Below are 16,704 nucleotides of genomic sequence, written 5' to 3'. Positions count from 1 at the left end.
GCAACGGGATCGCAACCCTCGGTGTTGCGCCCGCACCTCGCTCAGCCAGTGAGCAGCCGGTCTGTATGTGGGATCCGAACCCTCGGCGGGAGCGCCGCCGTGCTCCCAAGCAGCGCACTGTAGCAGTGAGCACCGGGCCGGCCCAGATTTATATTTAGGAAGATCACTTGGGCTTGCAGTTTGGAGAATAGAATAGCTTTGAATAGCTAGAGGCAAGAACTTCAGTTAAGCGATGATATGATCTTAAAAGTTAGTCATTTAAACTCAAGTAATGGCACTGGGGATAATGAGAGGTAGACAAAGTCAGAAGCTGATTAGCGGTAAGATTAGATCCCTGCTTGGCACTATATACAAGATTAATTCCAAATGGATAAAGAATCTGGATGTAAAATATAGAACTATAGAAGTATTATCCAAAAATGGGTGAACTTCTCTTTAACTTTGATGTAGGGCAAATCCAGAGGCAATAAAATAAAAGATGGATGCATTTGTCCACATTAACATAAAAAAATAATTGTATGGCAATATCGTACCATAAACAAAGACTCCTGATCTACTGGGCAAAATATTTGTGACATATACCACAAAGGCTAACATCCCTATTATATGAAGGGTTCTTAAAAATTGGGGAAGGATGGACCAAAAACCTGGTAGAAAAATGGGAAAAAGACACAAGCAGACAGGTTTCCAAAAAGATATAAAAACGGCCCTCAAATGTATGAAAAAATGTTTCAACTCATTCATACTTGGGGAAACTTACTGAGATATCATGTCTCACCTATCATATTGATGGTGATGTAAAAGTTGGGCACCACATTCTGCTATCAGAGTTTTGGAGAAATAGACACAGAGTGCTGGTGGAAAGCAAACTGGTACCACCTTTCTGGAGAGAAAGAGCTGCATATACACTTACTCTTTGATCCAGCAATCCCACTTCCAGAAATCTACTCTGAAGATACACCTCTAACATCTGCAATGATATAAAAATGCAATTTGTACATTGCAGTATTGTTTGCAATTGCAAAATACTAGAAACTGCCTTAATGCCTATTCATAGGAGAGTGGTTGAGTAAACTGCGGTACCCACACAGTGGAGTCGTGTGCAGCTATAAAAAAGAAGGTAGATGATCTTTGTGAACTGATATGGAGTGATTTTAACACATTGTTAAATGAACAAGGCAAGGCACAAAGGCATACATATAGTTTGCTTACCGTCATGTAAGACAAGTGGCAATATAAAAATGAAAACCTGTGTGTGCTCATCTGTGCAAAAGAGACAGGAAGGATGAACTTGAATCTAGTGAGACTGGTCACCTGCAGGGACTGGGTGAGAATGAGCAGGGACAAGTGTGGGGACATGCTAGCTTGGGCGACGACAGAGCGGTACATCTCTGAGTATGTCCTTTTGTAAAGTTCTGACCCTTAGAACCATGGTCATGATTCAGATGGCCAAAAAATAATAATAAACTCAACCAGGATGTGGGGAAGAGAACCCTAAGCAGAATGCAGGTGGTAGAAAACATGAACCTGACTATGTGGTGAATGAATCACACAACCACACCAAAGAGGGTGGAGAAGAAACACACTCATCTAAGAACCGTGGAGAACTGTGGGGAAAATTTTTTTTTTTTTTTTTGTCTTTTGTCTTTTTCCGTGTCCGGCAACGGATCGCAACCCTCAGTGTTGCCCCCGTACCAGACCGGGAACCGGCAACGGGATCGCATCCCTTGGCGTTGCTCCTGCGCCTCGCTCAGCCAGTGAGCGGGAACCGGTCTGTATGTGGGATCCGAACCCTCGGGCGGGAGCGCCGCCGCGCCTCCCAAGCGGCGCACCATCCAGTGCTCCACCGGGGACAATTTTGACTGGATAGCGCAAGGTTAGAGAAAAGGAACCACTGCAAACGTGATGTTCCAGTAACTAAGCTAGTTTTCCTCGGGGTCTGGGTTAGCAATTCTGAAGTTACTGTAGGTGTGCACTAGGACTGAACAAGTAAGTGTGTACAATATGGATGAAGAGAACCAGTTTTCTTGCTGTTGGAGAGAGAGAGTTTACAGGAGGGAGATGGTTAGACTGAGTGCTGGGATGTTGGACTGGAATGGGAGGTATCAGTATGATCTTATTGTATATATTGTGCGTATATATATATGTATGCATGAAATAAGCTACATGTATACTTTTAGTGTGTATATGGTATATTTATATGTTTGTACATATGTAGCATATGCTTAGATATATATGTATATACTTAGAGTGTATATCTAGTATATACTATGCACATACATGCACTATCTGTAGTCCCCCCTTATCTGCGGTTTTGCTTTTCACAGTTACCCCCCGTCAACCACATTTCAAAAATATTAAATGGGGAATTCCAGAAATAAACAATTCATAAGTTTAAATCTCGCACCATCCACTCCGTCCCGCCCAGGAAGCGAATCATCTCCACACCGTAGACGCCGCCACCCATTAGTGACTTAGTAGCCATCTCAGGTATCAGATCCGCTGTCGCGCGGTTGCCATGCTCCTGTGGAGGGACCCTTATGTTACTTCCTAATGGCCCCAAAGCGGAAGAGTAGCGGGGCCTGTCATTAAGATATGCCAAAGAAGAAGCCAGAAAGTGCTTCCTTTAAGAAGGTGAAAGTTCTCAACTTTAATAAGGAAAGAAATATCATATGCTGAGCTTGCTATGTCTACAGAAAGAACGAATTTTCTATCCATGAAATTATGAAGGAAGAAAAAGAAATGCATGCCAGTTTTGCTGTCGCACCTCAAACTGCAAAAGTACAGCTACAGTGTGTGATAAGTGCTCAGTTCAGATGGAAAAGGCTTCAGTTTGTGGGAGGAAGACACAGACAGAAATGAGTTCTGATTGACGGCAACTGGGTTCAGTACTCTCCATGGTTTCAAGCATCCACTAAGGGTCTTGGAACATATCCCCCGTGGATAAGGGGAGACTACTGTCTATATGTTATGTGCATTAGAAGTAAAAATGAATGTGTGCATGGGTTGGTGTCCATACAAATACTTCCTAGTCCTGAGAGGGCCTAGAATCAGTGAAACTCCAGGAGCAATGAACACCACTAGAGCCCAGATTTTTGGTGATTCCAGAGATGGGACAGGGAAAATACAAGTTGAGCCTAGAAAGAATCTTATAGTGTCAGAATAAAAAGAAGTTGTCAATAAAAATAAGATGGTGCTCGTCAATACATCAGAGGAGCCACCCTGAAGTCATTCCTAATGGCCAAAGCTGGAACTATTTGAGCAAGAAAATAATGATAATATTGGATCATCACCCATATAATTTAAAAATATCCATGAGTCCATACTGATGTAGATAATTGGGGGGAAAAGGACAGCTCTTCCTTCCAGTAGAAGTCCAGCTAATAAATACAGAAGGAATGTGGGGAGTAGAAAATCTCTTTTGGACAATCATCACAGCACTAATTGCTGCAGCCCAGAACTATCAATGGATGATAAAATTAGTGGGTGAAAATGGGATGAAAAATAAGATATTTGTATAGTTTCAAAGTATCTCTCATGGTAAAGGGAAAATAATAACTTTACAGCTGAGGAGCCCAGAAGACATCACCTTAACCAGGTGATCAGGATTAACGTCACCACTAATAAAACACACTGACCCCCCCGATGGGATGCACTGAGCAGGATACATCCAAGATACAACATCACCTCTGTGGTTTTCCTGCTAAAAATGTATAACTATTTCAATCCAATCATGAGAAAACATCAGACAAACCCAAACTGAGGGGCCTTCTACAAAATAACTGCCCAGTACTCTTTGTGTCAGTCATTAAGGAATGACTGATGATTGTCCCAGATGGAAGGAGACAAGGAAACATGACAATGAAATGCAATGTGGGTCCTGGATCAGATCCTGAGGGAGACAAAGGACGTAGCTAGAAGACTGGCGAAATTCCAGTAAGGTCCATGGATTAGTTAAGAGGCTTGCACCCAGGTCAGTTTCCTGGCTTTGATCGCTGTGCTGCGGTTGTATAAGATGTGGGCTTTAGAATAAGATGGGTGAAGGTGTGCAGTGAAGAGTGCTTGCTATTTTTGCAACTCTTTTGTAGGTCAGAAACTATTTTGACATTAAAAGTTTTTGGGGCCGGCCCGGTGGTGCACTGCTACAGTGCGCTGCTTGGGAAGCGCGGCAGCGCTCCCGCCGAGGGTTCGGATCCCACATACAGACCGGTTCCCGCTCACTGGCTGAGCGAGGTGCGGGGGCAGCACCAAGGGTTGCGATCCCGTTGCCGGTCCCGGTCCGGTACGGGCGCGACACTGAGGGTTGCGATCCGTTGCCGGTCACGAAAAAAGACAAAAAGGGAAAAAAAAAAAAAAAAGTTTTTAAGAACTGTTTAGGAGGTCAGGTTGGTGGGAGTTGGTTGTTGAGAGGTCAGGGGAACAGATTGGGGAGGCGAAGATGACACTCGAGTCCCTGGTTTGCTGGGTCGATGGTGGTGCCATTTGTTGACATTGGGGACACGGTTTTGGGGGTGAATCATGATTTCTGTTTAGGGCATTGTGAGTTGCGGGGGAGGACTTTGGGAATCCCAATAGTGCTATTCTCTACACAGCTGAATGTACCCACCAGGTGCTAAGGACAGAACAGCAGGGTGTGTGCTGGGGGGAGCAGAGCAGCGGTCCTGGGACAGACCTTAATGCAGCTCCACAGTTAGTGGGTGACAGGCCAGAGCAGGTGTCACCAGAAAGGCAGGTGTCACACCATCCAAGGAACGGCAGAGTCAAGTCCCGCTGCCCGGAGGTCCCGTAAGCTAAAGAGGACACTGTGTGCTAGCCGTAGGAGCAGAGAAGCCAAACGGCGGAGGGGAGAGTGCTTTCTGCATGTGTCGAGGAAGGGAGCCAGATGTGAGAGGCCTCAGGAAGCTTGCCTTGGGGAAGACAGGTGGGGGGCAGTGACAGGCTTTGTAACCTGAGAGCACATTCAAAGGCCGGATGAAGGGGAGGCAGAGACTAAATAGAAAGGAACTAGTTACGTTTCCAACTCTAGTGGAAAATCTAGCAAATGCTGAGGATCAACACTCAGAAAGTAGATATTCTGTCATCTTAATTTGAACAAAACCGTACAAACATTCTATTTCTCCTGGGTCAAGTTATGGGATATTGAAGCAGAAATTTACGCTGTTTTTTTTTTTTTTTTCCTGAGAGAAACTTATGAGATCAGAAATTGACTGACTCGTCAACCCAGGTTTGCCCTTCTGAGATCTAGTTTCTAGCTGACTTGACATAGCTCGCAGTGCCAAAGGGCCCATTGCAGGGTGGGGGGACGTCCACTGTTCCAGGGACGTGTTTTCTCTGGTTTAGAAGGGCATGGCACACGGTGGGTCGTGTGCAAATGCTAAATGCTGAATCAAGCGTGCTCAAGAGGCGTGCTAGCTGCTGGTGGGGACGGACACTGCCGTGTGGCCGGGGCCATGTTGAGTCTGTGGGTGAGGCCAGGGCAAACACGGCCTGGCTCAAGCTCCCAGACATGCTCGTGGGCTCAGGTAGGAGGGTGGAGACAGACAGTCAGTGTGAGAGGAACCAGTCTGGTTGGAGAGAGGAGGGAGAAGCCACCTTGACAGTGCGAGTGTCAGCTTCTAGAGTGCAGAGGAAACAATATAGTCTCCTCAGTGGAAGGCAAAAAATGGGATGTGCTTCGACTTCCTCTGGGTCACTATCACTGGTTAAGTGACCTTACGTGAATGAACAGACCCAGGACAAGCCTGGAGTGCAAGGGATGCTCAGCGATGCTGGGGGCCTGGGCCTGAATCTCAGGGGCAGTGACATCTCAGGGCATCTGCACATACCCTCTCTCCCTCTCTCACATGAGCACAACCAGGCCACGTGTTCTGTGAAGGTGGCAGGCTCTAAATTCCAGCATGGTCGAGGCGGATCAGGGCTGGCTTTTATAGAAGGTTTGCCTGGATTTAGCCAGAGAACAAGCTGGCAACAGAAACCAGTCACAGCCCTTCTCCGCCTCCCACCCCCGAGAGCTGGGAAGCCTCAGTGAGTCCAGGGAGAGGCCATGCCGGCTCAGGGCCCAGGCTTGAGTGGAACATAGGGGTAGCTTTAGGGAGGCAGAGCTGAGATCCAAGATCCCAATCCAAAGCCCAGTTCTTCCAGGAATCTGGTTCATTCCAAGCAAAGGCATGCAGGATCTAGACCAAACCAGGGAAATGAAGTGGCGGTGTGGGGGAGTCCAACTAAGTAGCCCACAGAGCCAGCCAGAAGGACCTGGTGTGAGGGGAGCCACCGGGGACTCAGCAGCCCAGCAGGACTGTTGAAGCTCTTGGGGCATCGACCCTTGGAGGCTCTGGAGGAAGCAGGAAGCCCGTGCCTGAGTGCCGGGAAAGAACTAGGGCCAGGACGTGCTGGCCACCTGACGCCGCACAGGAGTCTACCGGGAAGGAAGAAGTCTGTGGAGAAGCAGGAGCCAGGCCTCAGTTGTGCAATGGTGGGTGAGGTCAGAGAGAGTAACAGTAACAGATGCACACGTACCCTTCTCATCAGTTCATTCAATCTCCCAAACTACCCTTCGAAGTGAATCCTATGATTATCCCCATTTTAAAGGTGAGGAAACAGAGTCCCTGGGGGCTAAAGTAACTGCCCAGGGTCATAAAATTATTTGATGGTAGATCTTGTATTTCTCAAGCAGGCCCAGAGTCCAAGTCGTTAACCATCAGACTCTCCTTCCTTTTTGATGCCACAGCACAAGGCCAGGAATGCTGTTCCAACTGGCAGCTGAAGAAGGTGGGCTGGTTGAGCCGTGGTATAGATTGCACTTAGATCATGGCAGCGGGGAGCACAGAGTTCGCCAGCACTTCCATGCTGGCCAGGGTATAATCCCGCCTTCCCAATTCTCGTGCAGAGACCAAGAAGACCTGCGGGTTACCAGTGATCTGTCCTGTTGACAAGTACAGTCTTTGCTCCCTTAACCAACTGAGTGGTCAGGGGTGAGCTTCAAAGTCATGCTTAGGAATTTCCTCCTGATCCCTGGGAAGCTGGAGTGGGCTATCCTATGTACCATCCCCTTTCCCACTCAGCTCTTCCAGCCCTTCTAGCCCTTCTCTTGGTGCTCTCCACACCAAGAGGCCCCCTGCTCTCTCCACAAGGCCATGTGGGCACACCCTGCCTTCCCCACCCCAACCCCATTTTCACTGCCCCTGATCCATCCACTCCTGGGCTGTCTGCAGGAAGATCAACCCAGAGTTTTGCGGCACAAATATGTCTCTCCATTCGTCCTAAGTAGCAAGGGCTTTTTCTGGAAACAGTGCTTGAATCCTGCACAATGAGTCATATGTTGGAAGGGAGAAGACTGAGGAGGGGGCCTTTGGGACTATCTCAACCCCCAAGAACTGGCCCTCTCTGCAGAAAACATATCTGGTTCCATAGCATGCCTTCTGCGCTCCCATGTATATTTTTTAACCAGCTCTGTGGAGGCATAAGTACAATAAACTGCACCCACTTAAAGTGTACAGTCTGATGAGTGTGGACAGGTGGACAAACCTGTGAAGCTGCCTCCCCAGTCAAGGTTCAGAACATTTCCATCCCTGTCCCGAGATCCCTCGCACCTCTTTTCTCCACCCCCAGCTCTCAGGCAGCCACCATTGTCCACCTTGAGACCAATCTTTTTTTTCTATATTTAGTTTGGGATCTGGCATTGGAATTCCTCAAAGGCAGAATTCTCTGTAAATGTCAAAAGGCTGGTGGGGACAGAGAGTCTTTCAGGCCTGTGTCCTCCACACCTGGGACTGGGTCCTCGCTGTTGGGCTAGGCGGGAGGGACGTCTGTCTGTCCAGTGCTGGGTGGCCTCTGCCTCTGTCAGATCCAGCCTCCCACACTCCCAGGAGAGTGAGGGAGAAAGTCTTTTTGATTTTAATAATATACACATGTACATACAGTCATAAGAAACCACTCTTGTGGGTTTCAACCAAGCAATAAACAAATACATTTACTCAAAAGCAGGTTTGAATCAATGGAATGTTTTGAATCTCTGTCCCCTAAGTAGAAGCTGGTAAAACTACATTTTTATTTAGCCTTGTTTTTCTGTACTAACTGTGCCTGATTTTAAAGCGATGAGAAAGACCCTTAATAGGAAAGAAATTGCAAGCCATATTTTTATTGACAATCCGATGGATTTTGCTGTGTTCTAGAGTCATTCCACAATAATTCGTCTGGTTTTTGTTTATCCAGCTATAACCTGCATATTTTAGTTTTCCCTCAAGGCTGTTAAATTTGGGCTAATAGTTGTCTGTATCTGTTAGATCATCTCAAATAGAAAATTCTTTTTTCCCCTAAATGAGAATTAATTGTATTTGAGCTCAGAGGTTTTTTTCCTAATGCATTAGGGTTGTGGATAATGACGTTCATTTCTCCTCTTGGGCCCAGCAGCCAAACCTAGAATAATTCCATTCAATTCAAAAGACATTTATGGAGCATTTGCTTTTGGCAAGATACTTTTCTTGGTCCTCATGCTGTACAGAAATGGATAGGATGCCGCTGTCCTAAAAACAACAGTAATAACAAAAACCTATAGCAAAGAAAGACACGTTCATAAAGCACAAAATTATGTAAGTTGAAAGAATCCCACCCAGATGGGGGCTTTATGGAACCAGTGGGGATGGGGTGGGGGTAGGATAGGGGTGTCCTCCATCCAGGGAAGACAGGCTGAAGTGTTGCTGTTTTTGAAAAACCAAGAGTCATCTGTCAGACTAAGCCAAGAAACCAAGAGTTAATCCTGAAAAGGTAGGTTGGGCCATGTAGCCAAAGTTCGTGGTGAAAAGTTTATTCTGAAATTGGGGGCAGTGGTAGCAGTGGGAGGTCGAGGCAGGGGAGGAAAAAGAACTAACTGTATGAAATTATTTTAAAACATAAGGGTAAATCTTCGTGACCTTGAATTTGGCAATGGTTTCTTAGATGTGACCTCAAAAGCACAAGTAACTGAAAATAAAAGATAAATTGTACTTCATCAAAATTAACTTTTGTGCTTCCAAGGACACTATCAAGAAAGTGAAAATACAACCCACAGAATAGGAGAAAATATGTGCAAATCATATATCTGAAAAAAGTCTAGTATCCAGGATATATAAAGAACTCTCACAGTTCAACAATAAAAAGACAAATAACCCAATTTTTATAAATGGGCAAAACGTCTGAATAAACATCTTTCCAAAGAAGATATAAAATGCCCAATAAGCACTCGAGAAGATGCTCAGCATCATCAGTCATCAGGGAAATGCAGATCAAAACCCCAGTGACCACTGCACCCTTGTGAGAGTGGCTGCAGTCAGAAAAGCAGACTGTTGGGCTTTTTTTTTCTCTTTTGTGACCGGTAAGGGAATCGCAACCCTTGGCTTGGTGTCCTCCGCACCACGCTCAGCCAGTGAGCGCACCGGCCATCCCTATATAGGATCCAAACCCGCGATGGGAGTGCCACTGCGCTCCCAGCGACACACTCTCCCGAATGCGCCACGGGGCCGGCCCGTGTTGGGCTCTTTTACCTGCATGTAATCCTGCCGACTGGGACAATTGTTGAGCTAGGGCTGGGTCTGGAGCTCACAGACCCCTCAAGCCCACTGTCCAGACTGGGTCACAAACCCTTCAGATGCCAGGCTGAGTCTCCAGATCTCTCACATGCCAGGCTGTGTCCCCAGACCCCTCACACACAGGTCTATGAGCTAGGTAACATGCAAAAACATCCTTGAAGCCATAGGTTTGAGAGCATGGCTGTGCAGGGCAGACACCCAAGGCAGTAGATGCCAGCCAAGCCTCAGCCCCACGCATATGCACTAACTCCACCCACACACACTTATTTACAATGAATGTGCTGCACCACCCCCAAAGGTCCCAACACAGACAATGATATGAGCCTGCCGGATGTGGAGAAGCTGGAATCCCCATTCATTGCTGGTGGGAGTGTGAAATGGCACCACCGCTGGAACACAGTCTGGCAGCTCCTCAAAAAGTTACACATGAGTTACCACGTGACCCAGTAATTGTACTGCTAGGTATTTACCTAAGAGAATCGAGAACATATGCTCACACAAAAACTTTACATGAACATCCACAGCAGCATTATTCATGATAGCCAAAAAAGTGGAAACAACCTAGATGTCCATCAACGGGTCAATGGATAAACTAAATGGCCGAGTCGAGGAGGTGAGCACAGCCTGCCTTAAAGAGAAGCAAGACTTGAGAGGAGGTGACGGGCTGGTGGAGCTGGAGACGAGGCCGTGGAAGGAGAGAATCACACGGAGGCCCAGGAAGGCTGAAGCCAGAACATTCTAGAGGACGGCCAATAAATCTCCAGGCAGGAAAAGAGCTGGAGCGAAGACTCGGGGGTAGGAAGACCTGTTGAACATGCCAAGGACAGCAAGCAGACGTCCTTAAGGTGGGACCGCAGGGGATGAGGAGCATAGTGGACACACTACACCCTGAAAGCTCCTATCCAGGACTGGGGCCAACTCGAGGATTTGGTTGACAGGAGGTCCCAGGACTCAGCACCCTCCTGCCTCGTTGGGGGAAAGCGTACGTGAGATCTGTTGGCTGAACTTCAGACCACAGGGCCCTTCTCCTGACTTCCTCATAACAGCAGCCAAGTGTTGGCCCCTTGGCCAGACCAGCAGAGCCTGTGCAAGTGACCCAGTGTCTTCAGTGTGAGAGACTGCCCTCCCCCAGGCAGGAAGTCCCACCAGGGCCTCCTCACCTGCCCCTGCCCACCCTGGTGCCTGTGGGGCTCGGGCTGGCATTTGGCCTCTGCAGGTCCTAGCAGCCTGGGTCTCATTGTTTTCAAGTCCTCACAGACTTCAGAAAGGAGAACCTCCAACTCCCACGGCTTTTAGCTTCGCTCTTTAAACATCTGGGTCACAGATATGCTCAGTTAATTAATGTTCTTAGTGCTGCTCATTTGCCGGCTGGATAATAGATGGATTCATAGTTTCAATAAGCAGCTGTGTATATCTTTGCCCTGAACATAAAGGCAGATTGCTGTCATTCATTACGTTGCATTTGGTGAATTTAAATATACTCGGGGAGACATTGTTTAGGGAGGGGGGGGAGGGCTTCTGATTTTCTTACCATTTTGCCTGTAATAGTTACTCTGATTTGGAACTAATTTGGGTTTAAAGCACACGTTAACCGCATCTCTTCTCAAGGGCACTTAATAAACTCCTTGTCACTTGTTCAAGGGGATCATGCAAGCTCTCCTTTTGGGATCAAAGCCAAGGGTTTCTGAGTAGCTTTCATCAGGAAAAGAGAACCCCTGCAAAGAATCTTATCTGTCAGAGAAGAGCTGCTCGTGTCCCTGCGCAGGGCTACCTTCTTCCTTCATTCCTGGGCAGGAACGACCAGGCTCTCTGGAGGAGGCAGCAATCCCCAGCAATCTCGGAGGAAGACCCTCTTCTGCTCAGCTGCTGGGCCAGGGCAACCAGCCATCGGGTCTCTGGGGACCCAAGGAGAGAGTCCAGCACCAGCCAGGCGACCAGATGTCTTCACGCCTCAGTTTCCTTATCTATAAAATGGGGAGAATAATAGAACGTGTCTCACAGTGTTGTTGTGAAAATTACATTATTTATTCTCTGTACACTAGTTTGAAATGATGCACAGCATGTCTTCAATTCGTGCTAGCTGGTAATATTTTTTAACTTATTAGACACCAGCTGTATATTAATGATCACTAGTTATCTAGTACATTGGATTGTGAGAACAAACATGAAGAATTGAGCTCGATCTCACTTTGTCATCACCAGCCTGCACTGGAATCAGCTCAGTGGGGGTATAATGCTATTCTCATGTCCCCAGAAGCCTGTGCCCAGGCCAGGCACACAAAGGACTCTTTAAAATGTTCTTGAGGTGTGTCTTAGTCTGTTTTCTGTTGCTATAACAGAATACCACAGACTGGTCATTTATAAAGAAAAGAAGTATATTGCTCACAATTCTGGAGGCTGGGAAGTCCAAGAGCTGGTGCCGGCATCTGGCAAGGGCCTTCCAGGGCGGAGGGTGTCACATGGTGGGAGGGCAAGAGTGTGCCAATTCAGGTCTCTCTTCCTCCCCTTAGAAAGCCACCAGTCCCATCACAGGGGCCCCACCCTGACGAACTTATCTAATCATAAGTATCTCCCAAAGGCCCCACCTCCAATTAACACATGAATTTGGGGATTAAGTTCCCAACAATACATGAAATTTGGGGGACATGTTCAAACGATAGCATGGCGTTGAACTAAGCAGGTGTGGCTGCCTGTTCAAGTAACGGCACTCAGCGCATTTGTGATGTGCTCAACCACAAACACGCTCTGAGCACTTGGTCTGTGATTTGTTCCTAGTAAGGAATGAAATTAATTAGTCACAGTGCCTGCCCCTCAGGAGTGGGAAAGACGGGCAAATGCATGTTTTAAAATATTGGACTATGATTTTTTTTTCCTTTTTGTCTTTTTCGTGACTGGTAACGGGATTGCAACCCTCAGTGTCGCGCCCGCACCGCGCTCAACCAGTGAGCGGACCGGTCTCTATATGGGATCCGAACCCTCAGCGGGAGCACTGCCGCGCTCCCAAGCGCCGCACTCTACCGAGTGCGCCACCGGGCCGGCCCTGGACTATGATTTTTAAACAACACGTGGAGGGCAGGGGAGAGGAGGCAACTAGCTTAGTGTGAACCCTGTTGTGGGAAGGGTTGCCAGGCAACGCCATCCTGTATCAGTCAGTGGGTGCTGTGTAACACCTGCCCCAAAACATAGTGGCTTAAAACAGGGTGTGTTTATGATTGCCATGAGTCTGCAGGTAGCTGGAAGCTTCTGTGCAGGCTCAGCTGGTGTGGCTGATCTGTTCCCCTGTCAGCAGCTGGCAGGTTGGCTGAGGGCTGCTATCTGGGTGGGCCTCATCCGCTTGGCTGGTGGTTGACAGGCAATTGATTGGGCCACACATCCCGTCCTGCCACAGGCCAGCCGGGGCTCCCATACAGCTAATGGAAGCATACAAGGCCAAGGTCCAGTCTCAGAACAGGCACGTCCTCACTCCCGCTGGGCCAGAGCAGGTCATGAGGGCGACCGGTATTGAAGGGATGGGAAACAGACTCCACTTCTTGATGGACGTTGCTGCCACGTCATATCGCCACAGGCGTGTGGAAGGAAGAGAGAGTCACGTGGGCGTTCTGCAGTCTGTACAGTCTCCTCGCGTTCACGGTGGCATGTGAAGCACCGAGCGCATACCACATGCCAGGGTGGTGCCCGCGGGGTGTTTCTCTTTTTTCATCGCTGTGATATTGCAGCAAATACCCTTTATGTAAACTTTGGCTTACAATTCTGATTATTTCCATGGGATAGATTTCTAAGAGTGGATTTATTAGTCAAAGGAGATGGACATTTTAAAAGCACAAAGTATGTACTTAGAAATCCCCTTTTTGAAAGGTCGTAGTAATTTATCCTCCCTCCAGCCCAACTGTGAGTGGGCCTGTCGCGGCTAACCATGCCCAAATGCGAATATCTCTTTTTGTTTAAATGTGGTAGCTCATCGTTGTTTTAGGTTTTTGTTTCTTTTAATACCTATGAGGTTGAATGTGGCTTAATGTCTGTTTTTTTTCCAATGAAAGGGCCTCTCTGGGCCCTTTGCAGCAGGGTAGATTTAATTAGTTTCTATTTATAAAAGAAGAGGAAATAGAGACTCAGAGAGCTTAAGTGACCTGCTCAAGGTGGCCCAGCCAGCCAGGAGCAGAGCCAAGCTTCAGAAATCAGATTTTTGGCTCTTTCCTCTGTTTCTCCTCTCCCCATGTTACTCAACAGAAAGCTGGAGTTCTGAAGCTCTGCCGGAGGACGTGCTTAGAAAAAGTCAGAGAGTGGCCCCTGGGAATCTGCATCCAGGCCCAGCGAGCCCAAGGACATCGTAGAACGGGGCTGTGCTGTGCATTGGGTGAACACAGGATGGGGGCCAGGATGGGGGCTGGGAGTGCAGGACTGACAGCAGGCAGGGGAGAGGCCTGCGGACCTGAGCCACCTTCCTCTTGTGGTCTCGCCCCTGCCTCGCACTCCCACTCCCCTGCCACTCTTCTGTCCCCACAGCTTGCCCGCTACACTAAGGAAGGCTTCCTGCACCTGGGCGCCCTGGGGACCACCACGCTGCTCCCTGATACCCGCTGCCTGGTGGACAACTCCAAGACTCGGCTGCCCCAGCTCCTGGACTGCGACAAGGTCAAGAGCAGCCTGCACAAGCGCTGGAACTTCATCCAGGTGAGCGCTCCCTGGACAGGGCCAGTGCCAGGGCCAGCGCAGATGCTGCAGGCCACAGAGGGAAGTCTGCCACCTGAGGGTCCCCCTCAAAGTGCACCCTGGAACCCCACTCTCCCAGCCCTGTGCCGGGCTCATGGACCCAAAGCACTTTCAGGGGAAGCCGTGGGGGATTTCTGTGCGAGGCAGCCTTCCTGGTTCTGCATCAGTGCTAGGCTGGCTGGGCTCTGATAAATCCCAAGGGGGGAGTGCGGGGTGATTCCCCTGAAATCTGCCAAGTACCCCAGCCAGTAGGGTTGAGAAAGTCATATACCTTGAATATTCCAGAAAAATGCCCCTTCCCAAGTCCACACCCCACCAGTTCTCACCTGGTTCCACTCCAACTTGGCAGGGCTTACCTGTGTTCTGACTGTAGGGTCTCCAGAGGAGGCCCCCACAATCCCTCACCCTGTGCAAAGAATTGTGCTGGGATTGGCCCCCCAGGAGAAGCCATGTGCCAGCAGCTGTGGTACCGAAGCCTCTCTGACTCTCTGTCTCGCTCTCTCCTGCTCTGCACCCCTCTCCTCCCAGAATGGAGCCATCATGAATAAGGGCACAGGGCGCTGCCTGGAGGTGGAGAACCATGGCCTGGCTGGCATTGACCTCATCCTCCGCAGCTGCACGGGACAGAGATGGACAATCAAGAACTCCATCAAGTAGGGGAGGAGCAGGAGCCCCGGAGCCTGGCCCCCAGCACAGGGTCTGTCCGTCCTCTGGAGCAGCCACACTGGTCGAGACAGCTAGGGGCAAACATGTGCTTGCTGGGCCTCCCAGGGCTTCTCCAGGGCAGCACCGGGGCCTGGATGGAGACTTTATGTCCCCTTAAGCATTCAGCTGCCCACAAGCCTGCACCCTGGAAAAGCCCCCGACCCCTTCTCTGGGGAGCCAGGAGCTGTGTCTTCTGTAGCCCTGGCTGTGGGCCTGGTACCAAGGAGTGAGACTGTGCATATCTCTTCCTCATCAGCACCCACCCCAGCATCAGGATCTGGGACTGGCAGGGTCCCCTCCTCATCCTCGTCCTTTGCAGCAGCAGCAGCTTCCAAGTTCCACCCCAGCCCTCAGTGAAGTGAGGGGTGGCGGGAGCTTCAGCCACCTCCTAGCTCCCCCTCAGAGGAGGCAGCAAGACTCAGACTCAGTTTCCTCTAAGGTTGCTTCTGCCCAGATTCCTGTTCACACCCCACGGCAGCCGCCATCCCCAAACCTTCCCATCGGGGTGGTTTTGGAGGCTACAGCTCTGGACTTTGCTGGACCTTCCCTGCGATGGCCTGGATGGAGCTGAGGCTTTCTCTCTGGTCACCGGGGCACCAGGCTCCTGGTAGTGTGCTCGGGCCAGCGCTCCTGGCTGCATTGGAGGGAGCTGGAGACAGAAATAGGCTGAGAGCACAGGGCGGGCTGGGCTGGAGCCAGGCCGAAGGAGCCCTGGCTCACGGAGGCACTCCGGGCACGCAGCAGGGCCTCTGTTAGAACGTCAGGGCTGAAGCCAGCACAGCACAGGGCACCAGGAAGCGGGAAGATGCTTTGTGCTCATCCCATCAAACCCCACGCTGTGCTGGCTGGCAGGGAGCAGGCAGTCGTTTCCTCTCTTTAGAGTAATACTTTTTTCCGATTGCCCTCTGGTTAGGGTGCACTTATAAATCAGAGTTAATATATGGACGTGTGTGCATGCACCTGAGTGTGTGGCTGTGTGCTGTGTGTGGCGGGTGTGTGCAGACACGTGTGTGCACATGCATGTGCCTGGTGTGTGTGGGAGCATGTGGTGGAGCAGACATGGCCGTGTGGCCTTGGGCTTGCTGCTTAATTGCTCGTCTGGATGGGGACAAGGCTTCAGAGTGGTGCGTGGGGTTGGCCCCATGTCTCTGCCTGGAGGACATAGCTCGGCCTCGCCTGGCACAGCACCCAGGTGGAAGTCTGTCCCTCTGCTGGTCCCCATCTCTCTCCCCTGTGATGTCCCTGCCCAACCCCTGCCCAGAAGCAACCCTGTAGTTGCCCAGTTGCCCAGTGTGGGGTCACAGTGTCTCATTGGTGGCATCTTATTGGTGATCACGCCCTTCCCCATCTCCACCTTGTGAAATAAACATGTTAGCACTCCCCTAAGCAGCCTTGTGTGCATCTTGATTTGTCCAGAACCCGGGGTCAGAGGGAAGTTCTGAGATGTGGCACAGGGCCTCTTTGGTTTGGGGGATTTTGTCTTATTAAAGGCAAAAAGCCCTCTCACAGTGGGCGAAGACTGAGACAGAGCCAGCCTTCCTGCCCAAAGCGGGCAGAACTCGACATCTGACCCTTGCTTACAGGTCAGCCCCTGCTGACCCCGGGTTAGGAGGTCAGGTTGGTGCGGGAAGCCCTAAGGAAGAGCAGAGTTGCAGGGAGACCCGGCTGGCCAGCCTGACCCAGCCTTCCTGCTGCCGTCCTGTGAAGCTGCCTCTCAAGACCACAG

At 49.7% G+C, this 16,704-nt stretch overlaps 1 protein-coding gene across 1 annotated transcript in view; it reads left to right on the top strand.

The window, feature by feature from the left end:
* Positions 1 to 16,364, top strand: part of WBSCR17 (Williams-Beuren syndrome chromosome region 17) — a 112,827-nt gene extending 96,463 nt beyond the window's left edge. Inside the window, exons 5-6 of the mRNA XM_008576334.1 lie at positions 14,067 to 14,234; positions 14,802 to 16,364. Of these exons, the coding sequence (XP_008574556.1) occupies positions 14,067 to 14,234; positions 14,802 to 14,930 (297 nt within the window). The 3' untranslated portion in view covers positions 14,931 to 16,364. The remainder of the gene's footprint in view (positions 1 to 14,066; positions 14,235 to 14,801) is intronic.
* Positions 16,365 to 16,704: the final 340 nt, after the last annotated feature.

This window comes from Galeopterus variegatus, unplaced genomic scaffold, assembly GCF_000696425.1.
Source record: "Galeopterus variegatus unplaced genomic scaffold, G_variegatus-3.0.2 Scaffold1331, whole genome shotgun sequence".
Taxonomy (NCBI): domain Eukaryota; kingdom Metazoa; phylum Chordata; class Mammalia; order Dermoptera; family Cynocephalidae; genus Galeopterus; species Galeopterus variegatus.
The sequence above is the reverse complement of the archived record's forward strand: the minus strand, read 5'-3'. Positions and strand labels throughout refer to the sequence as shown.